Raw genomic sequence first — 26,252 nt, 5'->3', positions numbered from 1 at the left:
GTAGATGTCTCCCTCGCCATCCAGCTGTGTCTCTTTATGGCCACTCCGCACTACAGATGACAGAGACGCCATTTTGAAAAGCAAGTTGTTCATAGCACACCCGCTCAGAGAACTGGAACTATGCCGCGGGGCCGGCCTCGCAAACTGAGAGTTAAAAGCAGCGACGAAACAGGTAATAAGTACCAAAATGCAGCGAATAAAATTCTAGATTCTAATCTGTCCAACGACGCTGGTGTTTTGGAATAAACATCTCCAGATCGTCTGTTATAACACTTAGATATAGTGTATATAGTCCCCGGATATAGTATTGCGGGTGGGCTTTGCTTTGTGCGGCGAAGGAGTGATTGAGGCGGAATGATATTAATAGTATTTCGGTGACTCTTCTGACTAGCTCCCATTCTAAATTAGTGGGTCGAAGGAGCATGACTGTGTATCTCTAACTCGATTTACGCCTTCGTATTTTTTTTAAATGTGCTGTTTGGCAGTGTTTTTCCTTAGCATTGCTAACTCGTTTGTTGCTTTGCTACAGCTAGCTTAGGCGCTGTAACTCGCTCGAAAAATATTTTGCTGTTTGTTATGTCCAGTCCCTTTAGGTCTGGTCCAACTAGTTTCACGTTAGGGAAAAGTTTCTACAACCGGGCACAGGAAAAACACCGGTTTCCTCAATAATTTGTCTGTACTCGAGCCATCACGTTTATTGTCATGCACTGGGGAAACGACCGTTTTTTGGCCATTACAAGACTTAAGGACATATAATATTAGTGACGACTGTGAACAGAAGACGTATTTTGTGCAGTGCAACGTTATTATAAAGCGTCTAACGTAGTCTGGAAAATTTCAAAACGAAGATGACCACGACACAAACGCAAAACCTATCGAACACAGCTAGTGTAATGGATCGGTGCAAATGATACACTTGATTATTTACTTTGATGTTGGTCTGAAAATATAAAGGATAACAAACACTACCGGCTAGTGGTTGTCATGATGGAATAAAGACAAATTACAACGTACACCCTTTCCATTTTTGACGGTGCCTTTCCACCCAAAATTAGCATGGAAGTCAAAAGCATCACACCTATGCCATGTACGATACCACTATTATTATCAAGATGGAGAATTGGATGCTTAGTAATTTCATGTCCTTCTGCCTCACCTTTGTTGAGTTGGGCTTTGATAACGATGATGACGTTAACCAACAACCCAGCACTGCCTCAGAGAATTAATGAAGGCTTTGAAATTATTTAAAGAAATGTTAATCCTTTTAAAATGTTTAACATGTTTTCTCTAACCATCTGGAGAATAGGGTGGCCCTGTGGGGCGAGCGGTTAGCATGTCTGCTTCACAGCTTTGGGGTCCTGGGTTCAAATCCAGGTTATGTCCACCTGTGTGGAGTTTGCATGTTCTCCCCGGGCCTGCATGGGTTTCCTCTGGAAAGTCCAGTTTCCTCCCACATTCCAAAAACATGCACGGCAAGCTGATTGGACACTCTAAATTGCTACTAGGTATGGGTGTGAGTGTGCATGGTTGTCCATCTCCTTGTACCCTGTGATCGGCTGGCCACCGATTTAGGGTGTCCCCCGCCTCTGGCCCGGTGTCAGCTGGGATAGGCTGCAGCACCCCCCGCAACCCGAATGAGGATAAAGCGGTTCAGAAAATAAGATGAGATGAGATCTGGAGAATAATTATGTCAATGTCAATATCATTCCAGAATATCTCAATGTATTCTCAAGTCATTAACACTGTCTTATAAAATGTTTGTTAGGATACCCACTCTAAGCAGTTATCAATATTGTCAACTAGCAATATGCAATTAATCACAAATTCAAATGATGTGACTGATGTTGATACACACAGAGAATGTTGGTTGGGTACCCACTTAAAAAGAAGTATACCTCTTAAGGCACAAAATTCTATTTAAACATGCACATACACCATTATTTTCATACTGTTAAACACATCATTTAGCTTTTTTCTCCAAGTCAAAGCTCATTGAACTGCAAGTAAGTTTAGGTTTTGTCCATTTTTTTTGCTGCAGATGTCAATGAAAATAAAGTTGGTGGCTTCAAGGATGGTGAAATCAAGGACAAGAAGTGCACAATCTGTTCCCAGATATTTACAACGGAAAGCCAGCTGCAGAAACATCTTCGTGAGCATGAGATCAATGACAAGGTAAGGCGAACCTGTTGTATTACAGTGTACGTATTACACTTTGGAGGGTCTCTGTTAATATCTACTAGAGAATGTCAGAAGATTAGCCTAGATTGGTAGTATGTACTAGAGTTTTCGTTCAGATTCGTAAAATCTGGTTACATGTGTTTGATGGAATTTTACCTCCATTGTCTTAGATATTAAATTATAATGTATAACGTTATTGCCCTGCTCTTCTTTCTAGCCTCATCGATGTGACCATTGTACACAGACGTTCAATGTGGAATTCAACCTTATGCTCCACAAATCCACACACACAACCTCTGATTTCACCTGTCCTGTATGCAATAAAAAGTTCACGCGCATTGCCAGCCTCAAATCCCATACTATGCTACATGAAATGGAAGAAGTGAGTCCACCAACACATCAAACTGAATAATCGAATACCAATTACAATGAAGGTATTCTTCTCTCTACTTTGGAGAATCTGATCTGTGCAGAATGTGGAGATGAGTTTGTCCTTCAGAGTCAACTCTCTCTTCACTTGGAGGATCACCGTAAAGAATTGTCCGGTATGAAGATCTATACCTGCAAAACATGTGGGAAGGAGCTCAAGACATCTGCAAACCTCAAGGAGCATATGAGGAGTCACATTAAAATGAGGTCAGGAAGCTTCAATGACCACAAAAAAAGTGATGTCAAATGTAATTTTATGGAAGCAAAACATAGCAAGTTGTGTTAATGAAGACATTTTTGTATACATAAACTCATGATTACCACTCTCTGCAGGCCACTGTCTTCCAGTTCTAGAAACTACAAGAAAAATATAGATCGTAGTGGTTTCACCAACAGCTGCCATCATTGTGGAAAGGCATTCAAAAAGCCAAGTCAACTAGTCAGACACATACGCATACACACAGGTAAGCGGCCTGCACAGAAAACCACTAACCTACTGACTGATACAATGATTTTTTTTCTTCTAATTGCTATTGTAACTGCAATGTTTTAAGAGCAAAGGTTTGAGCGTCCCCCGGGTTTGTACATTCTCATTGTGCCTGCATGGGGTTTGGACGGTTTATTCCCTCATCCCCAAAACATGCAATGCGAGTTTGTTTGAACACAAAAGTTTTTGTACTCGTGCCCAATGATTGCTTGGCAACCAGTGTAGCTGAGATCGTGAGCATGTGACCCTAATGAATACCACTATTGAAGATGAATGAATGTAAAAACACGATGACTCACTGAAATATAAAATGAATTAACAGTGACACTTGTTAAAACTGGCTCACAAGATGGGAGTCCAGCCACTTCCAAGGAGGAGGTTTGCATGCAAAGATGGGTCGGGTGTGCAAATTTTGCGATATAATTGCCTTGTTCTAATCTATTTTTTTTAGATATCCATGATGAATAATGTTTTTCTGTCAGTAACAATGATTATCTTTCTACCCAGGTGAAAGGCCTTTTAAGTGTACACAATGCAGCAAAGCTTTTAACCAGAAGGTGGTGCTGCAAACTCACATGGTGAGACATACTGGGGAAAAGCCTCACCTCTGCATGTTTTGCCCTGCTTCCTTCTCCCAAAAGGGGAACTTGCACTCTCATGTTCAGAGAGTTCATTCAGAGGTAAGACTAATACGTAGGTTGACACGTTTTTGACTTAATATTTGATTTATCAAATGCAAGGTAGATGGTCTATTTTTTCCACAAACGTATCATATTTACGTAGTTTATGCATAAGAAGTTTACATTTGCATTTATTATTAATATCACCAATTCCTTTGGGAGCAGTTTATAAATGCCTGTGCCATGCCTACTTTTCATTGGCAAAATCAACACACCCCATTGGTTGTGTGGTCCAATGACCTTAAGGCTTAAGCAAATGAAGTAAACTTTGACATTTTAAAAAGGTATAACTAGGCTTTCTTAAAATGTTCAACAACTGTAATTGCACATCACTAAAATTTCAGTGTGGGTTAGGAATGGCCCAGTCAGTTTTTTTTATTTTTTATTTTTGCACCTCATCCAATTCTGAGTGGATGCAGACTACAATTCTAATTATTCAACAAATTATTGAGAATTTGAGATTAACAGTTCCCCAAAGGTCCCATAACTGTAAAGACAACATATCTTCCCCCAAAGTCCTTGTGCTGTTACTCGTGAAAACGTCAGTGATGAGAGATGCTTTTCGACTAAGAGCTTGTTGCTCTGGAAAACAACATGTTTTAATGTGGGACCCTTCTCTAAGACCCTCACCCCAAAAAAGAAGAAAAAAAAACAATAACAATATGAAAAGAACTAGGCACATACACAAAATCCTCATGCTCAAAAGGCCCAGCAACACTCTTTTGGATTAGTAATGTTCCCTGAGCACATACCGATATATCGGGCCGATATTTCACAATTTGGCGTTAATCTGTATGGACCCTTTTTATTAATCCAAGTGGCTGATGTGAAGAAGTCAATTTAAAATTGGGTTATTTCGGCTCAGATGCAGCCTCTCCTCTCTCCTGTCTCTCCTGCCTTGCTTCTCAGCGTCTAACATAAACGACCAGCCGCTCATTAAGTCGAGGGCGTTCATGTTCTTGCGACTGCTATGCTTCAATTCGCGATTCCCTTTTTGGTAAGAAACAGACGCACACACAGTCACAACAGCACTAATGCAAATTTAATCCATTAACCCCGTGTTGCCTTGCCGTACAGTAAATAAAGTTGAATTGTACGATCAATAACATACATCAACATAAGTTGCAAGAATCCTCCTATAGTAAATATAGTGGGTAGAATAAATCATTTTGATTTTGTCATTTCATTTATTCATTTCCCGATCCCCTTATCCTCACTAGGGTTGTGGGGGGTGCTGGAGCCTATTCCAGCTAACTATGGCCACCAGATGGGGAACACCCTGAATCTGTGGCCAGCCAATCGAAGGGCACAAGGAGACAGAGAACCATCCACGCTCACACTAATACCTTGGGGCAATTTAGAGTGCTCAACCAGCCTATCCTGCATGTTTTTGGGGATATGAGAAGAAACTGGATAACCCGGAATACTTCCCATTGTTGGCTAGGCTCTTGTAAGGATAGGCACAAGGGAAAAGGAATGAATAAAAATGTTCAGATCTGTTTAGCTACAAATAGCATGTTTGTGTAAAATATTCAGCTACGTGTCTACTTGCACAATATAATCTTATCCAATCCAAGTTACATCACCAAAATAAGAGCTCGGACAGCACAAAGCAATGTTGTACCTGATTCTAGTACCTACAGGGGCCATTCAAAATTACGTTAGCCATGTAATATATGTTTTGATGATATTATTTTTATTCCTTTATAGGCAAAAGGTGTGCCATTGTTCCCCTGTATGGACTGCAGCTGCGTATTCAAGAAGTTGAGCAGTTTGAATGCACACATCGGCAAAATGCACATCTCTGTGATTGATGTGCCTTCCAGCACTTCGGTAAAAACAAATACAGAATGTTAGACAAAGCAATGCCTTTCAATTCACACATTAGCAATGCACACATCTCTGTCATTAATGTACTTATCAGCACTTTATTAAAAAGCACTCTGTGTGTTTGTGTGTGGTGGGCGGCATTATAAGCCCAATAAATGATTGTTGGCATATGTTAAATGTATTGCTCTGGTGCAAATGTGGTTTATGTGGTATTGCTTTCAGTTGTTGCATTCCATTTTGTGTGCCCATGAGATCTTTAAAAGCCTTGCCCCTATTTTTTGGTATTTTGTCACATCACTCTTATCACTCTTTGACCCATAGGAGACAGACACAGTAGCTCCTGCAGGTTCAGATGGTGGTGAAGGAGTAACAGGTGTCATCCAGCAACTACTAGAACTTTCTGAGCAAGTCAACGGAGAGGCATCCCTGCCCCAACCCCCAGAGCCACCTGTAGCCATGGAAAGTGCCATTAACCAAGACATCCTCCAGGTGACTTGACAATGCACAGACCCTATTGGTCATTTTTAGCTAATCATTAAAATGTACTTTCAAGTCTTAGAACTACAAAGATACAGTCTATAAAATTCTGGCCCAATGTTACTTTTTGACACTAATGGGAAGCTTTTGTATTTGTAGCAAGCCTTAGAGAACAGTGGGCTGAGTGTAGCGCCAACTCAGGAGGTTGATGCCATTGCCAGAGAGCCCCTGAACCAGACATCTGAGGGGACTAAGGAAGAAGTTAAAAAAGCACAGCTTCCAGACAAACCCCTCAGAGAAAGAAAAAGAAGCATATTCAAGAAACCAATACAAATGCCAGGTACTTAAGCAGAATTGATCAATTAAAGATAATAGTTTGATTATGATATACCAAATGTTTTTGCATATACTCATTAAGCGCTGCCTCCTTTTACCACTTCTATTCTTAGGCTGCATCAGGGAGGAAAATGGCATCCGTTGGCATGGATGCCCTTATTGCTCCAAGGAATTTAAGAAACCCAGCGACCTTGTCCGACACATTCGCATTCATACCCATGAGAAGCCGTTTAAGTGTAAACAGTGCTACCGTGCATTTGCTGTCAACAGTACCCTTACAGCCCATATGAAAACTCACACAGGCATCAAATCATTTGAGTGTCAATGCTGTCTGAAGTGCTTCACAACATCTGGCAGCATGAAGGTACACATGCGACTGCATACAGGTGAGTTTGGTACCAGAGAAAATACTGAATGAATATTGATAACCCCAAGTGAAATGTTGGACCACTTTCTGGAATGGTAATCTGTATTTGGCCATTATTCTTTGACTTGTTTTTAATACACTCCATTGTTTGATAGCCGGGGCTGTGGTATGAATGCCTGGCCTAATGCTGAGGCTTATAAAACTGTGCTGCTGTGAGCTGAGTATTTAATCATTGACCCCTTGTTCTCTAAATTGGTGTAATTACTAAAATTAATAGTGTTCTCTCCAAAGTGGCCCTGTGTTTACCACTCTATTTTGCATAACTGCACAAGAAATAACACTAATAATAATCCTAGAATTTCAAGTATTTTGGTCTTGTGTGTAGGACCCCATTACCATCACCACTGAAATCACTCTTTGGGATAAGTGTTTCCTCTCTACCTATGTAAGAAGAAGAGGATTTATTTTGCTTTTCTTACTCTTCTCTAGCCTATTGTTTTCCCATTTCTATCTAAGAATTAAGAAGCTGGGATCTTTTATGGTGGGCATGGCAGGCAGGCTTTTTATCCTAGTCAATGCATAGTTTTGGTTCTGGAGCACATTGCAGATGTCAGACCCACAGTACTATAACAGTTAAAAATATATCTTTTTAGTTATTTTTTATTAATAAGCCATTTGTTGATAACAAGCCCACCCTCCGCTGCTCCACAAATACATCACCATATTGTAGAATTTACGGGAGCTATTTTGCAGTAAAGTTACAGAACATTTGCTCTGGACTATAAATTATGACAAAGCCTATTATGTTTCAATTTGACAGCACTTTTGACACCAAATTATATTTTTAGTGCTGGAGGGTCAGAGGCAAATATTTTTAATATGGTCACAGTCAGCTTACTTTCAATTGTAACTGTCTTAAAAGGGTACTTACTTTTTTTTACTAAATTGATTTATTAATGTTTTTAGGTGTTCGCCCCTTCTCATGCCCACACTGTGATCGGATCTTCCGTACATCAGGACATCGAAAAACCCATATTGCATCTCACTTCAAAAGTTTACAGCAAAAGAAGCACAGGTTTCCACGAAAAATGAACAAATCGAAAGTTTCTAAGAGTAATTTACCATTACCTGACATACCACTACAGGAACCTATTCTCATTACGGATATCGGTAAGAATGTCTAAACTACATGGGAAAGCTATTATTTAAGATTGGTAGTTGCTGTATGAATTGGTATCTCAGCACAAATAGAAAACCCAAGTGTTGTTTTTTTCAACAGGCCTTATCCCATCTCAGAACCCTCGCCTAGCATTCCAACAGTACCTTGAGGTGGTAGGCAGTGATCGTCCATACAAGTGCCAATACTGCAATAAGGCCTATAAGAAATCAAGTCATCTTAAACAGCATGTTAGGTGAGTCATGGCTTGTAAACATAACTCTGTTCATTGAAAAATGATAAAGGAAGTTTTGGCAAGTACTGTAAATTTTGCACTATAGTGGGCACTTGACCTGACTATTAGCCACACCTCCCAAATTCTTAAATTCTAAGAATATATTCCTATTAACTGACAATTTGATGGTTTCCATGTCTTAATATGGGATATTTACGTAGAAAAATGTTGCAATAAAAGGTTTTATTGATCAAATACCAAAATTAACATCAACATGAGTTCTAGTGTATGTATATGTATATATATATATATATATATATATATATATATATATATATATATATATATATATATATATATATATATATATGAATATATATATATATATATATATATATATATATATATATGAATATACTAAATAAACCAATTGACTATCTCACAGTAAAATTTTAACTTGGGTTTTGAATAATTAATTAGTAGCATGAGTTTTCCATTCATATATATATATATATATATATATATATATGAATGGAAAACTCATGCTACTAGTTAATTATTCAAAACCCTAGTTAAAATTTTACTGTGAGACTGCCCACATGCTAAGTAGAACGAATGAAAAGCCTGCCCGCATAAAGTTCGTTAACGAATAATTATTTATTCATAAGCCATCTTGTTATTAAATCTACAGGGTTTATAGAGAGAGAAAAAAAATTGTCTCATTGCTGATTGTGGAGCCACTGAGATTTTTGGACTTCTTCATTTTGCATTATTTACCTGAAAATGTACAAGAAGCTGAGCAGATACTATCATTGTTTTTCTATTTGCTTAAACAAGATCTCATACAGGAGAAAGGCCATACAAGTGTGTCCAGTGTAGTCGGGGTTTCGCCTCCTCAGGGGTCCTTAAGGCACACATCAGGACCCATTCTGGGCTAAAGGCATACAAGTGTGTCATGTGTGATACAACGTTCACCACCAGTGGTAGCCTACGTCGTCACATGACGACCCACAGTGACCTGCGGCCTTACATGTGCCCCTACTGCCAGAAGACCTTTAAGTCGTCTCCAAACTGTAGGAAACACATGAAGACACACAGGTTTTTGAATTGATTTATTTTTCTAATTATATGCGATAAAGGTAGAGCTAAGATTGTTTAAACTGTTTATTTTAGGACATTATGATATGATCTAGTACTGTGCAATTTATTTATCAGTAAATTCAAACAAAGCCATGATCAATGTAAAAAAAAACTATGTTTTTTTTCTATGTATTCAACCCAAAACCAGATATGAACTGGCTCAACAATTGCAGCCTCAGTCGTCTGACCAGCTGGAAGCTGGCACAGTGCCCCACAATATACAGGTGGAGATGGAGGGAAACTCCCTTGAGCAACCACCTGCAACTCCAGGGGATCAAGAAAATATGCTGGCACTTGGACAAGCAGAGGGTGTAAGCGGAGGCCAGCCAGTGACGTTAGAAGCTCAGTTGGCAGATCAACCACTGGTGCAAAGAGAAGGTAACAAGAATGATCACACATAATCACCAAGAATATTAGGTCTTTCCATCACCATTTAATAACTGCCTGCTATTTAGCAATTAGGTCTGCCAAGCACCATTCAACCCGGTACACGGTGCAATATGCCCCTCTGTTATATAATGGAAGAAAGTGACAAATAGCAAAACATGTCGTTTTTTCCTAAGTTGCCACCTTTTCATAGCTATCCCTTATCTAAACACAGGAAAATGCGCTGACGTTATGTTTAACGTAAAGCCACAGACTTTTGTTGCTAATGCTTAATGTAACTTAATGCAACCACTAATTGTAGGGTTAGAATTATAGATATATTTTAGTTTTAGTCACAATCAAAGTTCCCTCTAATTTTTTGTTGGTCTGAGCAGAAAGACAACCTCCCTGAGCGCACTGAGTACCAGTGTGAGCGACATCATCGGTACTCGGATGATTCGCCTAAAGACGTTTTGCCGACGGACGTTTGACAGACGGGCAGGTCGCCGAATGGACGTTCCACCGAATGTTCATTCGGCCGAACGGAGGTTTCGCCGAAACGGGATTCGAACGCTCGCCCCGCCGGATCGTGTGTGTATAAGTTTTTCAACCTCGGCCCGCGGGCCATATACGGCCCGTTAGGATTTTTAATCCGGCCCGCCGCCGGTGTTGTCCAAATTATAGTAAAAATCAATGTTCGTCTACCATCAATGGCAGTCCGGGAATAAGCACTCTTGGGCAGGCAGATGTAGCAGAACCGAGCCGTAAAATGACAGCAATCGGGTCAAATCCATCCTAAAACAGCATTTAATGATTAAATACAAATACTGGATGATATCGCGATGGAGGCAAAAAAACGTTTATAGACGTCCATTCGCCAAACGGTTCAAAATGCTCTCAAATTCGGTCAAATCCAGCTGAAAACAGCGTTTAATGATTAAATACAAATACTAGTATTTGTATTTAATCATTAAACTAACAAATACTAGTACGACCTGTCCGTCTGTCAAACGTCCGTCGGCGAAACGTCTTTAGGCGAATCATCCGGTCACGACATCATCATTGCTCGCTATGGGCACACCAGTATCACACCTGCCACAAGCAGGTGCATGTCAATGTTCCCTCTAATTTTTCATGTAAAACATGCTGTAAAACACGAAAAACATGAGTGGACAGAGCTACTGCCACTGGCTGCCACTTAAACGGCGCCATCATGGGGAAAGGGGTAAAAAAACAAAACAAAACAAAATTAAAAAAAAAAAAAATTGATTTTTTTTTTTTACTGCGCGCCATATGATTGCTACTGCGCAGAGAAGACGAGAGTAGTGCGCAATTGCGCACGCGCGCAGCTTAGAGGGAACATTGGTCACAATACATAATTCTGTACTGTACATCCTAAACGTGTATGTCGGATCTAATCCATAAACATTCAATAACTTCAAATTAGAGGAAGCACACAGAGACAGCCGTGATGAGTTTTTCCTAACTTCAGCTGAAGGAGGGGGTCAGAGTAGCCAGCGCCAGGAGATGTGTCTATCCTCCAGGCTGACCAATTTGAATCCCTGCCTGCCTCCCACAGATCCGCTAGCTTTATTGACAAAGATCACGTGACATAGAAACAGGTGTTGATACAAACTTTAGGCGGGAAAATGTGAACAAAGAAATGGGCGTGTCATGGTAGATGACGCGCCCCTAACTCATAGGCGTCACGGACGGAAATTTCCACTAGACTATGCAAAATTCTATTCTAGTGACTACACTAAATAAACCAATTGACTAATAAAAAGCATAAGAATACATTCCATACTCCACAGTGTATTATATTGACGGCGAGATACTTAACCATGTTTTCTTGTTTACAGATTCTTATGTGACTACTCAACACACTCTATCACAGAATATCACCCAGTTTGAAACGTCAACACTCCCTCAGACCACATTTGATCAGCAAGGTTTAACACAAGGTATACTCATTCAAACTGATTTTTGTTCATATAAATTGTAAGTGCACCTAACTCTGACAGCCTTGATTCACTGCTCATACTAGTGCCAGCTTTAATGAAAGAAAATTGCTAATTGATTCCCATCTGTCTTTCTCTTCTGTCCCTTTTCTTCCAATCGCTTTTGGACATTTGGTTGCTGATCTGATGGATTAGCTCTTGAGATGCTTTTTCATGTTAATTTACAAATATCTGAACTAGCGAATAAATATTGAATAGTCCTGGTTAAGGACTTTCACAGTGCAGAGGGACAGCAATAGATCTTGTGGAACAGTTTGCCGTTTTCACCATGAATGAAAATGAATTATTTAAATTATTAAATGCGTTCAAAAGCAACCCTCTACCATAAGCATATGTGTTGGTCAAAGAGCCATATTTTGTGTGCACTCCTCCAGGCTTTGCAATGACAGAGTCAAGTTACAGTCAAAGCCAGTTCTCCACTGTCCAGCAGTTACAGGACTCCAGTACATTGGAGTCTCAGGCCCTTTCATCCAGTTTTAACACCCCAAATTTGCTTCATGTTCCCAACGCTGAAGTGGTGAGTCCCAACCTCAAAATCTGTTCACTCAACTATGGTTTTCATTCACTCTGTGAGTTATTGGTGGATTGCATTTTATATAAACTAAGATTCGAGACTCCCACATGAGAGTCCTAAAACAAAATGAATTATAATTGATTCATAGAAGATTGGTTGATTAATAGCCTCTTTTAATCGGCGTTAGATATACTAGGATGGCTGCTTATTTGAATTACAATGATGAATCACTACATTCCTCAAGAATTAGAAAACAAAACCAATTATATGATAAAAAATATGAAATGATAATATATGGGCGTTATTAAAGCATATCATTGATGTTGTCAGAATCTCCAAAATTGATTTTTTTAAAGGAAATTAATATAAAATAACTACATATTGTACATACTGTATTTCACAGGTTTTGTAGCTATTGTCAAAACATTAGATTAGTCTAAGTTGTAAAAAAAAAATAGAATCCTTTCTCAATAGTAATGAAATTTTATATTAAATGATGATGCAATGATTCACAGATTACTGTATACCATATTATTTAATATGAATGGCTTGTATGTGTATGTACTATTTATTTGAGTGAAATTGGTTTTGTATCAATTTAGACAAATGGACTTCTCCAGCACAACAGTCAGGAGGAGCTACAACTGGATACTGAGCCGCATGAATACCAGGACGACAGTGAAAACAACAGCAAGAGAGCATACAGGTTTATTTCAGATCTAGCAGTTATGTTTTTAGGCCAAAACTGATATTGTGTGAAAGAAAATCTAACTTGTTAACTTATTTTAAGCCCCTAATATTGTGACTCTACAAGTGTGAGTTTTGCTGCTTTTGCCAGTTTGGATCTTTGGCCCTCTGCATCATTGAATCCCTCCTTGAGTTAGTTTTAAGGGTTTCCTTGAATTAATACTTTTATTTTGGTTGGGTCATTGTTTTTTGTTGAACTACAGATTCTTCATTCATCAATCTTTGAGTCTTTTGAGAAGTGTCTTTAAATGTTCCCTTGCCCTTCATCTTTGATAATAATCTCATCTATATTTGGTACTTATTGTAGAATTTTAGAGTTGACCTTTGAAAATATGTTAAACATTAAAAGATGTGATCAGTAAAGGGCAAAAAAAACGAGAAGGTGAAAAAAAATTAACTTAATGAGAAATAGTTCAAATATGGCTCACATTCAGTTTTGACACAAGAGACTAAACTAGATTTTAATTATTAATGTAGCTGCTAAGAATAAATTGTTTCTCTCTTTAGATGCACTTGGTGTAACAAAGGCTTCAAAAAGTCAAGTCATCTGAAACAGCATTTGCGCTCCCACACTGGAGAAAAGCCATTCAGATGTCACCTGTGTGGAAGAGCTTTTGTATCAGCTGGGGTGCTGAAATCCCATTTGAACACACATACAGGTAAATCTCTGAAGTTTTTGGAAATGCTAAAATATTTCACTAAATTTATGCAATTTTGGCGTCCTTGTGGGGAAGTGCTTAGTGTGTCGGCCTCGCAGTTCTGTGGTCGAGGGTTCGATCCCAAATGATACCTCACACTTTAACTTGCCCCTAGGAATGAGTATGAGCATGAAAGGTTGTTCGTCCCCTTGTGACCTGCGATTGGCGGGCCAGCAATTCAAGTCCCTCGCCTGGTGCCCATAGTTAGGTAGGATAGGCTCCAGCACCCCCTTGTGAGGATAAGTGGTTCAGAAAATTGATTAATAAAAATGCAATTTTGAGGTTAAAGTTATTTTAAACTGAAACATAAGTGATAGGTTAGGGCTTTGGCCTCACAGTGGGGGACCTGGATTAAAATCCAGGTCGGTCCACCTGTGTGGAGTTTGCATGTTCTCCCTGGGCCTTTGTGGGTTTTTATCAGGTACTCTGGTTTCCTCCCACATTCCAAAGACACGCATGGTAGGCTGATTGGACACTCTAATTTGCCCCTAGGTGTGAGTGTGAGCATGAGTGGTTGTTTGTCTCCTTGTGCCCTGCGATTGGCTGGCCACCAATTCAGGGAGTCCCGCGCCAATGGCCCAAAGTCAGCTGGGATGGGCTCCAGCACCCTTTGTGACCCTAGTAAGGATAAAGCGATTCAGAAAATGAGATGAGATGAGACGTATTTTTTTTCCATTTTAATCTAACATGCTTAGTAGGTATAATAATCATTAAAGGTTAGGTTATTGCTCATGAAGTTTATTGATTATTTTTTTAAAACAATTTTCTTTAATTTCTTGAGAGTTGTGTCTTCTTTGTGTATTCCTTGAACAAAAATCTAGTTGTGTTTTGTACATTCATAACACTATAGTGTAGTAATTCAAAATGGTTTGTTTCAATCAAAAATATATCTCATGCTCCTATCTGGAATTACAGGAGTGAAACCCTTCAGGTGTAATGTTTGTGATGCCTCTTTCACAACCAATGGCAGCCTGAACCGCCACATGATTATTCATGTAAAGTCATTCAAATGCTCCATGTGTGATGAGACCTTCAGGACAAGCCTGCTGGTTAAAAAGCACCTGAAAAAGGATCATGCTATTGAAAATCAAAGTAAGTTATCTGGACCTACTCCAAAACATGCTCAAAGTTGGTTTAGTTTGTGATTATTATGTCTGCAGCAGGTGATTTCAATGACATATGTTGATAGATCTGCTTTTCGTGTGGATTGCTTGGGTTCAATATCCTCTTCTGATATCACAAACCTTTCTAAAATATATCTTAAAACTGAGCCAATTAAAGCATTACATTCAATTGGCTGTCTCATAACAACCACTATCCATGTTTCAAGATTCTCTCTTACATACCTGTCCACCTTGACTAAATGCTCCCCCTTATTAATGATTGCAATTCCCCTTAAGTGATTAAAACCGTACAAATGCAATGGGGCACATATTTTCATAGACACAGGGCCCAGGTAAAAGTCTAAAATGTAGTACAAAGTGGACAGCTTTTGGCCCTGGTAGAACGGGCTCTTGCCGTCATCTGGCGGACAAACACAGGTATTGCGTCTCCCATAATAACGGCCGCGGAGGGAACTATTTCAGCGGCACAGAGCACATTTTCATATGCTTTATTTATTTTAATACATTGATAAATCAATTCCTCATAATTTTCTCTCATTTTTGTGTGTTTCCTCACATCTCTCATACAAAGTTGGGACACTTTGACCAATTTTAAAGGATTTAGTTGGTAGTTGTGTGAGGGCCGTGGAACAAATTAGAGAATTTACATATAAAGTACACCTACTTACGAAATTTTCAAGTTACCAAAAAAGTTGTGGAACCAATTAATTTCGTAAGTAGATGTACGACTGTACACACACACCTACTTTAACGCCATTCTGATTATGAAGTGTTTATCAGTAGAGCTAATGTAGAAGCCACCTCAATGTATGTGAATATGTGCTTACTTGAACATTTGTCATTTATCGTTTCAGTTATTGGTTTGGAAGATCAAGATGTCAGGGAGGATGAAGACGAAGACGAAGAAGAGGATCCAAAAACATCGAAGAGACGGGCTGTGGAAATAATCCCTTTCACGGAGGAGCAGGCTGCAGAATTGGCAAAAGATCCTGGTGAGGAGGCCTCTGTGTCAGAGCGAATACTTTCCCAGTCTGCAGCCGAGAGAGATCGCATCAGTGAGATCAAAGACAAGACGGATGTGCTGGAGACCGAACCCAAATTTCCAAACTGCTGCAATTTTTGCCCAAAGAGTTTCAAGAAACCCAGTGACCTCGTCAGGTAATGTGGGGGCCATTTTAATACCTTGTCACCAATAATAATATCAACTGGGGAGGGTGCATTCAATTGTTTTGATACTCTTATTTAGTCTTTATTTTAGCCCTTCATCGACTAATTGGATCAAATATAAAACTGTTATCGTGCAGGCAAGCAATTGCTTATATCGAACCATCGAACTAATGTGAATGGTTTTCTCTGAATTGTTTTTGATATGGTTTTCCTTTCAAACATTGCACACTAAAAAAGGAGCATTCTGAAAACATCATCCATGTTTTGTGTGTTTATTAATTTGCCTATCTTCTTCTGGTTTTGTCTTTATTTTATCATAATGATTATTAAGTACGCTCCACTTTGAAATGGGCTGAACTCAGAAGCAAATCACTAAAACTTGAACCCCAATTTTCTAGGCACGTTCGAATCCACACAGGAGAAAGACCATACAAGTGTGATGAATGTGAGAAGAGTTTTACTGTGAAATCTACTCTCGATTGTCATGTGAAGACACACACAGGTTAGTTGCTGTTGTTTTATTTGTTTTTTGAATCTTTGTAATTATTTTTTGGGCAGGGTAGTGATCCTAGGTTAACGACATGGCTGGATACTTAATGTTGGCTGAATTAATGGAGTCTATTTCTTTTTATTGCCACCGCATTTATTAAAAAATACCACTTTCCCTGCTGAAATTATTTATAATCATCAGGCTTTTTTTATTCAAGCCAATTGGACTTTGCTTGTTTGTTAATTTTTTTTGTATGTTTAACTATTTCACATTAACAACTTAATGTATTCTCATTTTTTCAGGTCAGAAACTTGTTAACTGCCACATGTGCAACACTTCCTTCTCTACAAAAGGTAGTTTAAAGGTGCATATGCGGCTCCACACGGGCTCCAAGCCTTTCAAATGCCCCTTCTGTGACCTTCGTTTTCGGACCTCTGGCCATCGAAAAACACATATACAGTGCCACTTGCGCGCTAATAGCGAGAGCCGTAAGTCCAAGCGGCCCACACCGTCCTCTAACCAGGTCTGTCAAACTCAAGACATGGAGCTTGCTGGGGCGTCAGGACAAGAACAGCCGACACCAATGCCAGAAACACTTCAGACTGTTGGGCTGCTACAAACTTCCAACTCTGATAACATCTATCTCCCAGCAAACCAAGTGCTGACTGGGCAGTTTGACCAGAATCTATTACAGTTGGGCCTTGTGGGACAAGCTATTCTGCCTGCCCCAATGTCAGGTATTGTCTGCTTTTACATCATAAAAAAATGTAAGGACTCGTTCGAGTACGGTATGTAAGTGTAATAATTTGTATATCATATTACAGTGAATGCTCACTTCTTGGTTTATGGAACAGACTATAGCGTGCTTGTCAGTCATGTCTCTCCTTGCAAAAAGTTAACTTAACTTAGTTTTGAACCTGAGAAAGGACCAATGTTCCCTCTAAGTTGCGCACGTGCGCAATTGCGCATTACTCTCGTGTTCTACGCACACAGCAAACATGCAGCGCACAAAATACAATCCAAAGGGAATTTTAAAAAAAATAAACATGACATTTTTTTCTGTGCCATTTTGCAACACAACTCAGAGAGTGGCAGCCTGTCACTGACAAATGACAAGAAACGGTAATTACGGATAAAACTATGACTAACACTGTGTCCAGCCAATGATATGATGCGGTTTATGTGTTGTGTGTTTACATCCGCGGCATGAGTAAATGTTAACGACATTGATCGGCTGCTTTAGTTACGCGTTATGCGTAGGTGCCTGTATTTTGCAGGTTAGCATATAGCTAACAGTTTGGTGGAGCTGCTACCTACCCTTTATCATGGCCATTCAACAAGCGAAAGTAAAAAAGACTATTTTAAGATGGAATGGCTGTCAGTATGTTCAAATAGAAGAACAAGCGGTGAAATTGGGTGAGAAAAGGTCTCCTCTGTAAAACATGCATTGAAGCTAAAGTTGTAAGCGAGTTTTCTGATGGAAAAATATTGCATATTAATGGAAGCTTGACTATCTCAAGTGACACATTCAGCAGAAAAGTCATTTGAATGAGAATGAGTAGTGAGAAGGACAGATGTGAAAAATAAGGTAAAATTTGAATCAGATTTGTGTATATTCTAGTGACATTTATGAAGAGGTTTATTCATAGATATTAATCATTACATTTTATTATGAATAGATCATTTATGGGTAGTAGACATGCACCTGCTTATGGCAGGTGTGATACTGGTGTGTGCTGGTGTGAGCATTTATGATGTTGCTCACAATGGTCCTCTGTGTGCTCACGGAGGTTGTCTGTATGCCCAGACATGAAATATTGGAGAACATTGGAGAGGACATAGATTTTCAAACATGGTTTTAATTCCATAATGTTTATTCAGAGATGCATTTAAAATAACGATTCAAAATGTAACTTCTAATTTATCAGTAATGTCTGTTTGTCTTTGTTTTGCCAGGAGATGTTAATGTTCCCCTTTCAGATGGTCTGACCACACTTGAAGGGATTCAACTCCAGTTGACTTCCACCAATTCGGTGGGCCCAAATGTGCAAATCTCTGGTATCGATACAAGCAACCTAAACAACATCACTTTGCAGGTTAATTATTTGCTCTATTTGTTAATTTAAACCGAAATGTTACTGTTGGACTATACTTACACCTCATAGAATGATTAAATTTCCAATATTATGCAATACTATATTTTCTTTTGCAGATTGACCACGCCCTTCTTCAACAGACACTACAGCATGGAGGTCTTCTCTCGCAGCCTCTAAGTGTTGACACTGGTCTTGTCCTCCACTCTGGCAGTCAATTAATGTCTAATAGTGACCAAACTGTCTCTGCGAATGTTGTCCTCCACCCCTTGACGAGCCTTGGCCTGCAGCCTTCCGCAATCACACCTGCCCAGGTCACAATGGCTGGACTTTCTGAGCAGGACACAAGTATGTTTCTTAATGGAGAGCAATATGTTTTAGAGCTGAATAATACATGTTAAGCTTTCCAATCCCTTATCATCCAGGCTCTCAGGACTTGGCCCATGTTTTAGGCAGCACTGGGTTGGTGAGTGGCGGCACAAGCAATCAGGAGATTACACTCACTATCAACAATTCCAGCTTCTCACAAGCTCTAGCGCAAGTACAAGCAGCAGTTTCTGGTTCAAACACCTCATCAGTGAACCATCAAGAGATCACGCTCACCATATCAGGTATTTCCCATGAGCGCTATGTCTTATTTTCTAATAAATTCAGACACTGACATTGAGAGAAAGAAATATTCTGTCAAGGTACAGTCACATACTTACACACTTATTGGTCAAATCCGCCAGACCTTCCTCACAGAGAAAGATTAAGAGAAAAATTAAAAAGACATGAACTACAAATTAAAATACTAATTATAATAATACATTGAGAAATATTTGCATGACGGATGCATGAAGTGTGAGAATGTTATTTCTTTAGGGACATTTGAGTTAGTGGTCTGAGTCTATTGTAGAGTGGTGCGGTATATGGGACTCAAAAACAGCAGGATAAAGTAATGGCCACTGGTGACATACTTCTTCCCACATCATTTGCTCTTCATTATTTTAATTTTGTCTAATAAATGTTAGCTGGCTACCGCACCTACTGCCCGTTGTTGGCTGGGGTAGGCTTCAGCACCCCTATGACAATCGTGAGGATAAGCAGCTCGGAAAATGAATTGATGAAATATATGTTCATGGAGTTGGATTTATTGTTTTTACATGAAATGTGACTTATACTCTGGTTTGATTTATAACTGGTTTTATTTTCATTATTGTGCATTTTTTACTTGTACAACTTATTTTCCATTAAATTCAGTAAGCTATAATTCCACATATTTACAGGTCAAGATCTACTTCCCCAGCAGAACAGCAATGTAGAACTGAACAGTGGCCTCAGGCTAGCATCACCACTTACAAGCCAGTCCACCAATGACCACCTTCTACCTCAGAACCCCACCAACACCGGAATGAATAGTAAGACTTTGTTAAGAATGTGGGTAAAATATCTTGTTTAGGTTTTTTTTTTTTTAAATTCATCTATTTTTACTCATCTCATCTCATTTTCTGAACCGCAATGTCCTCATTAGGGTCGCGGGGGGTGCTGGAGCCTATCCCAGCTGACTCCGGGCCAGAGGCGGGGGACACCCTGAATCGGTGGCCAGGCGATCGCAGGGCATAAGGAGATGGATAACCATGCACACTCTCACCCATTCCTAGGGGCAATTTAGAGTGTCCAATCAGTCTACCATGCATATTTTTGGAATGTGGGAGGTAACCTAGCCATTGACATCATCTGACATACCAATTTTGGTTTCCAATTAACCAATTAACTGACAGGAATTCAAATCAACCAAAAGACAAGAGGGCCCATTTTCTGCATTCGTTTAATTTTGTTTTGATGCTTATTGCACAACTAGCTAATCCAGAAATGTAGTTTTTGTTTTTTGAAATTTTAAAATGAAGTTGCTGATCAATACAAAATAATCTGAATCGTCCGAATTCTCCAAACTTTTTGGGTGGTTACAGATCTGAGTTTCCCCTAAATTAATACACCTTAATACAAGTATAAATTGCACCACCCAAATTTTTATAAAATTAAAGGAAAAAAAATCATTGCCCAAACATCCCACTCCTAAATATAAACTGAAGGTGCATACATATTAATGTGGAATAATTATATAGATATAATTAAACTCAAATTTTTGATCACAAATCTCATTATCAACCAACTTAAGATTGGATGCTCATTTATATGGTGTGTCCCCTTCCTTTTGTCATTTGTGTGGCTGTGACCTCTTTTAAAATCCATTTATTATTGATAAGTAGCTTGTATGAATTTGGCTTCACAGTATGACAGAAAAATGAGTATGAAAATATTAAAACTACAACAATCTTTCTTACAGTTACAAGTCTTCAGTCGAGCACCTCGCTATCACACCCCACTTCATCTCAAAGCCTAGTGTTGTCACAAGGAGGTGTGGCCAATGATGGTAGTGTTACTTTGACCCTGGCAGATCCTCAGGGCATGCTGGATGGTGTTGCTCTGAACCTTAATGCACAGGTAAATTAATATATTTTGTTGTTGTTTTTTGTTTTAAAAGGAAAATGTATTATTTTTTAATCGTTGTAACCACCATTCTCTCCCAGTCTTCAGCATCAGAATTAAGTAAGTCAATGTTATTCTTTTTTCTATTGTTAGGGCCAAACATTCCCTGCAGTGCTTCATGACTCCAATCTACAACCAGGGCAACCCACCATTGCAGGCCCTTCTGTCATACTGCTCAGCCATAATTCTCAGTCTCTGATGGGGACATCTGACAATGGTTATCATGTAAGTCCTCTTCAAGCAATCATACAAATGTTCACTTAGATTACAATTAGTTCATAAATCTGACAATTTTGCAAAGATTAGAACCCACATCATTGTTTTTTTTTTTACAGTAAGGCATTTTTATGATCCATTAATAATGAGGAGAACTCATTTGACGTTCATATTTTGGTTTGTGTTCCAGACTGGAAATGATAGCCACAAGGGTACGAAGGGTCACGCTCAAGCTCATAATAAAGACCGATGTCATGTCTGCAGCATTTGCAACAAAGCTTTTAAGCGAGCAATGCACCTTAAGGTAAGCATTACTCTAAAGCAGCTCGACCACCAAAACAAGAATGCTAGAGTAATATACCATTGCCTGACTTAAACTGACGTCTTGATGAAATACTTTTAAGAAATTATAATTTTTGAACATTATGGACACTTATTTTATTATATCAGAACTAAAATAATTATTTCCAGAACGTTTGGTGAAAATTTGAATTCCTTTGAATTAAATATTTTTGCCTGTAATCTTTAGATGTATTTGTCTCCTTGACTTGTGACTCCACAGAAGAATGTTGATATTTACAACTACAACTACACTTTTAGACTCTAGCCTCTACTATGTGGGTTTTTCCATTTATCTGGAGCCCAATATACGAGATATGCTGTAAAATTAGTTCAATATGGTGAAAATGTTTTTAAAACTGTTATACAATATCAATATGTTAGGAATGTTTAAAAAAAATCTAAAATGGAGGAAAGTGCTTTGCACAGGTACTGTGCGAATAGGCGTTATTGTGCATGAGGATGCCAAATTTGAAAAAATAGTCAAATTTGTATCACCAACAATAAAATTAAATTGTTGTTTACAACACTTTAGTACTTAATTATGATAATTTGTGGCATTAAAAAAATGATGTGTTGTTTCAAGTAGAAAATATAATCAAGGTATGTTCGTTTTTTTTCCAGTAGAGATCAAATTATTATTTTTAGACCAAACTGTAGTCTTTTAGTGCATTTATGTGGAATAAGTGTAATTCTTAACAAAATACCACTGCCTGATATGCAAACTTCTACAGGGAGGTCTTAAATTTTAGGTTCCTGCAACTTTCACGTCGTCACCTACTTTTTTAATGGATGTTGTTGTGACCATTTGATTATATTTCCTCACCGTGAATATGGAAATGAATGAATAGATCCCAAATGTCAATATTCATATGGAAATCATATATACATTGATTGCAAGGACATATAATTTACAAAATAAGATGTTTAGTCATTAAATTGTACATGTACCGAGTTCCCTAATAAATGGAGCAACCCATATTTATGAGGCACACCACATTGCACTGGAAGCACATGGTATGACAGTTGTACAGCAACTGCAAATGGGAACGGTTTGAAGATCTGGTGACTTAATTTTATTTTTTACATTATGACAAAGGTTGAGTTATATTTCTAGGGGGTGAGAGTAATGTAAGATGTGGCCAAGGCGTGGGAATGGCCTGAAATGTGTGAGAGACGCGCTCAATGTATGAGAGTTACCCCCATTTTAATCTGGTCATAGGAGCATGAACGAGTGCACCAGCCAGGTCCATCGCCAAGCTCCCTCAAACCAAGAGCCTATAGCTGCTCCTCATGCGGGAAGGCCTTCCCTAAGCGCAGTCAACTGGAGAGACACAATCGCACACACACAGGTAATTTGAGGAAATGAATTCCAATAAATGAGTCTTGCTTCATATTTCTGTGATATCAAGTCGCTAAGATGATTAGCTCTATAAAGCATAAAGTCACACATATTTCACCCAATTACCATTTAAATGGGCCATAGTATGTATACAAGATCATGTTAATAATTCTTCAGACCTTTAGGTGTCTTCATTGCTTTTATGAAGCAGTTGCAACATTACTGCCACCATCATGCAGTATTTATTGCCATGAAGGATCATGAATTACTTCTAGCTTCTGACGTCTCATAATATCATTTTAATTTGCTACTGTCATTCACACATATTGTGTTCAACGTAATTGAGTCTAACACTTCTTAAACATGGCACCAATTTTAAGATGATTAAACTCATTTGTATGCTCTCATTTTTAGGACATTACAAATCATTTCATCAGGAAATAAACATAAACCTCCTGGCAATAAATGGCCTACGGGAGTGTTTTGTGGTATGGTTTCCAACAGAAATCATTTATCAAACTATATTTTAAAGCAAATATTTCATTTGGTGCTATGATTGTTGAGGAGTGTAAAGTCTATTGGTGACAGCCTGCTAATGAGACTATACAGATGGAAAATGGGCATATGTCTTGTGTTAAGCTTGTTTATGTCTTTGTTATCAATGTAGAGCAGCTTTAGCTAAGTGATTGCAGTATTTTGCATAAATAAGCACTGTGAAGACTGGGAATCTCATCACACCAGCAGGAAAAATATATCTCTATTCTCATATTAGTCCCAGTTAGGATTGCCGAAAGTCCCTTGAGAAACAGAATCATCCCATATTCATAAACAAATGTACGTGTCCCGCATTGAGCTAAAAAATAGTGTCTGACGTTTTGAACAAAAAACCCAAATATATACAATACAATAATACACATTATAGTATATACAATACAATAATACACATAAAAAAGAGCCTTCAAATATTGCTCTCATGTGTTACATGCCCGAATACTTCCCAATAGAGCATTATTCCTGAGATGAGCATAGGAAGAATTCAAATTTTGACACGTTGGAATTTGCCAAAGTTTTGTAGAATTTGTTAAAAGGCCAACACTTATTTGCAAGTGTTTGTTTCATTGTCCTCCAGGCGAGCGTCCCTTCAAGTGTCCTCAGTGTGACAAAGCTTTCAATCAGAAGAGTTCCTTACAGGTTCACATGGTCAAACACACGGGAAAGAAGCCCTTCAAGTGTGAGATGTGCAGCATCCGATTTACTCAAAAGAGCAACATGAGACACCACATGAAGAGAGCCCATGGCTATGGTGAGCATGTCGAGTGTCACCAACAGTACATATTGTCAAAATGTATATATAACATTTAAAGTTGCATAATATAAAGGAAAAAAAATCCTTCCAGAAGGTTTTTCCTATTCAATGTGTTTTAAAAGCCTCCAGATTGCCACTGGGGCTTTATTTCGAAAATGCATAATTGTCCATATTTATATCATATTTTAAACCTCTTGGTTTCACCATTTAATTAAAGGTGTTTAAAGTCTGGTACCAACTTTCAATTTGGACTGTATAGCAACATTGTTACTTAAGGACATTTATTTGTCAGTTAGTAAGCCATAATAAAAAAGGCCAAAATGTATGACTTTCTGGGTCACGCCCCTCCTGCTACCATCAAAGTCACACTGTTTACTCGTGCTTTTTTTGTTAAGCAATGCCCACAATTTTACTAAAAAAAACTCCAAAACTTGAGCATACATTTGAACTTTGAACACAGTGGGGAAATTATGAACTCAGTGCACCTCCCCAAATATCCCATCTATTGATTGGCTTTGCAAACGCAAGGTCGATGCAACACAGGTAACATATTAGCTGCCATGTTGGTAACCAGTACAGTAGGAAGAGGGGAATGATTGTGATAGGGTACCCGATTGCGCCTACATATTTGTGAGTCCTGCGTTACTTTTTCTTGAACCACAACTCCACTATAGATAGTGCATAATACAGAATCAGAGAAAAAACATCAATGTATGAGCTCCACTCCTACTGATTGAAAGAAGGAAACATTTGCAATATTGTTAATTCATTTTAAAGTGCCAACACAAGATGTGTTCTTTTCTGGCAATCCATTATATGTTAATAATCCATTGGTTTTGGAGCTTCTTAAGTCATTATTGTTTTATTTATTTATTTATTTTAAATTGCAGTTTATATATTTTGTTTCCACAGGTCAAATACAGGATGTGAGACTGCGCCAAGAAGAACCAACTACTGAAGTCACTCCAACCCCTGAACTCGACTTGGGAGTTGTTCCTGAGTCATCTGGAGATTGGCACGTGTTCACATGAATTAAATCAAATCATCTGATTCCTGACAAGTCATGAACTGTATGTTTTAAAAGTTTGATAACGAAACAGTTAACTTTTGCCAAACATTTTTTTGCCTCCGAAATGATTTCTCTGGAGGGTGACACATTTGCCCTTTTATCTGTCAGACACTTTTTCTAAAACATTTCTCAGTGTGAATCTTTTAAAAATGTAACCCCCCACAATCTGAGCGTGACCAGCATGAAACATTATCAGATGGTTTCATGAAACAGTGTTAGCTTACATAATAGTGTTTATTGTAGGCATTTTGGGGCTAAAATATTATTTTTTATAGTATCTCAATAGGTGCTCCGTAAATGTTTAATTAATCAACTATGGGCAATTAAGAGAGTTATGAGAGTAGACCGGTCTCTAATGAGAAAAGAAGAATGTGTAGTAGTTAGAAAACCCCTGCAGAGAATATTGTAATATCAGTCTGCTCGCTGGGTCGACTGCAGCCAAATGGTACCACTTTGCTAGTGCATGTTATACACGCCCCCCCCCCAACTGCCTATCAATTGGAATTATACAGATATGTTCATATAATTAATTCATATTTATATTGTACATAGTATATATTATAGTGTATATACTTTTTTTTCATTTTTGTCAGCTGCATTTGTAAATACTGAATTTGGTTGTTTCGTTGATCTTCCACAGAATGGTTGGTTGCCAGGTTAGCCTATTCCTGTGCCCATTGTGAAGCAGATGTATTTTCTTCGTTTTTTTTTAAAAACATTTCCAAACAAAAAGAACATTAAAGTAATTTTATACTTCCTGAAACCCTCTCTCATCCTCCCCTTCTTTATAAGTTAGTAAATATGTTCCTGATTCAATCTCCTGATCAATGTGATCATTTTCAGATTATTGGAAGCGGGTATTTAAAAGTAAGATTGAGTTTTTCCAAATGTATTTATTTTTAAGTAATCATTT

At 38.4% G+C, this 26,252-nt stretch overlaps 1 protein-coding gene across 4 annotated transcripts; it reads left to right on the top strand.

Moving 5' to 3' along the window:
- On the top strand, positions 1-26,102 carry LOC144073354 (zinc finger protein 236). Of its 4 annotated transcripts, none has more exons than XM_077599106.1 (32): positions 1-172; positions 2,039-2,172; positions 2,396-2,560; positions 2,678-2,814; positions 2,941-3,071; positions 3,602-3,774; positions 5,485-5,607; positions 5,926-6,093; positions 6,241-6,421; positions 6,531-6,803; positions 7,751-7,954; positions 8,064-8,196; positions 9,013-9,273; positions 9,464-9,693; positions 11,544-11,645; positions 12,077-12,219; positions 12,819-12,922; positions 13,471-13,622; positions 14,577-14,753; positions 15,640-15,943; positions 16,351-16,454; positions 16,745-17,179; positions 18,399-18,538; positions 18,655-18,883; positions 18,961-19,146; positions 19,804-19,935; positions 20,865-21,022; positions 21,161-21,292; positions 21,474-21,587; positions 22,845-22,974; positions 24,094-24,267; positions 25,183-26,102. In XM_077599106.1, the coding sequence occupies exons 1-32, from the start codon at positions 121-123 to the stop codon at positions 25,299-25,301; spliced, it is 5,400 nt and encodes a 1,799-aa protein (XP_077455232.1). In that variant the 5' UTR covers positions 1-120; the 3' UTR covers positions 25,302-26,102. The 4 variants fall into 4 exon arrangements, with proteins under 4 accessions (XP_077455232.1, XP_077455231.1, XP_077455235.1 ...); XM_077599105.1 differs by having other exon boundaries at positions 2,636-2,814; XM_077599109.1 differs by lacking the exons at positions 1-172; positions 2,039-2,172 and having other exon boundaries at positions 2,421-2,560; positions 2,652-2,814.
- The last annotated feature ends 150 nt before the right edge of the window (positions 26,103-26,252 follow it).

The sequence above is a fragment of the Stigmatopora argus genome, chromosome 4, assembly GCF_051989625.1.
Source record: "Stigmatopora argus isolate UIUO_Sarg chromosome 4, RoL_Sarg_1.0, whole genome shotgun sequence".
NCBI classification, from domain to species: Eukaryota; Metazoa; Chordata; class Actinopteri; order Syngnathiformes; family Syngnathidae; genus Stigmatopora; species Stigmatopora argus.
Note: the sequence above shows the minus strand (reverse complement) of the source record. Positions and strands in the feature narration are given on the sequence as shown.

Coding starts and splice junctions, on each gene's coding strand:
- LOC144073354 (XM_077599105.1), top strand. CDS start 121: ATGCCGCGGGGCCGGCCTCGCAAACTGAGAGTTAAAAGCAGCGACGAA. Junction 7,955..8,063: donor TATTCTCATTACGGATATCG/GTAAGAATGTCT, acceptor TTTTTTCAACAG/GCCTTATCCCATCTCAGAAC. Junction 22,975..24,093: donor ACACAATCGCACACACACAG/GTAATTTGAGGA, acceptor ATTGTCCTCCAG/GCGAGCGTCCCTTCAAGTGT.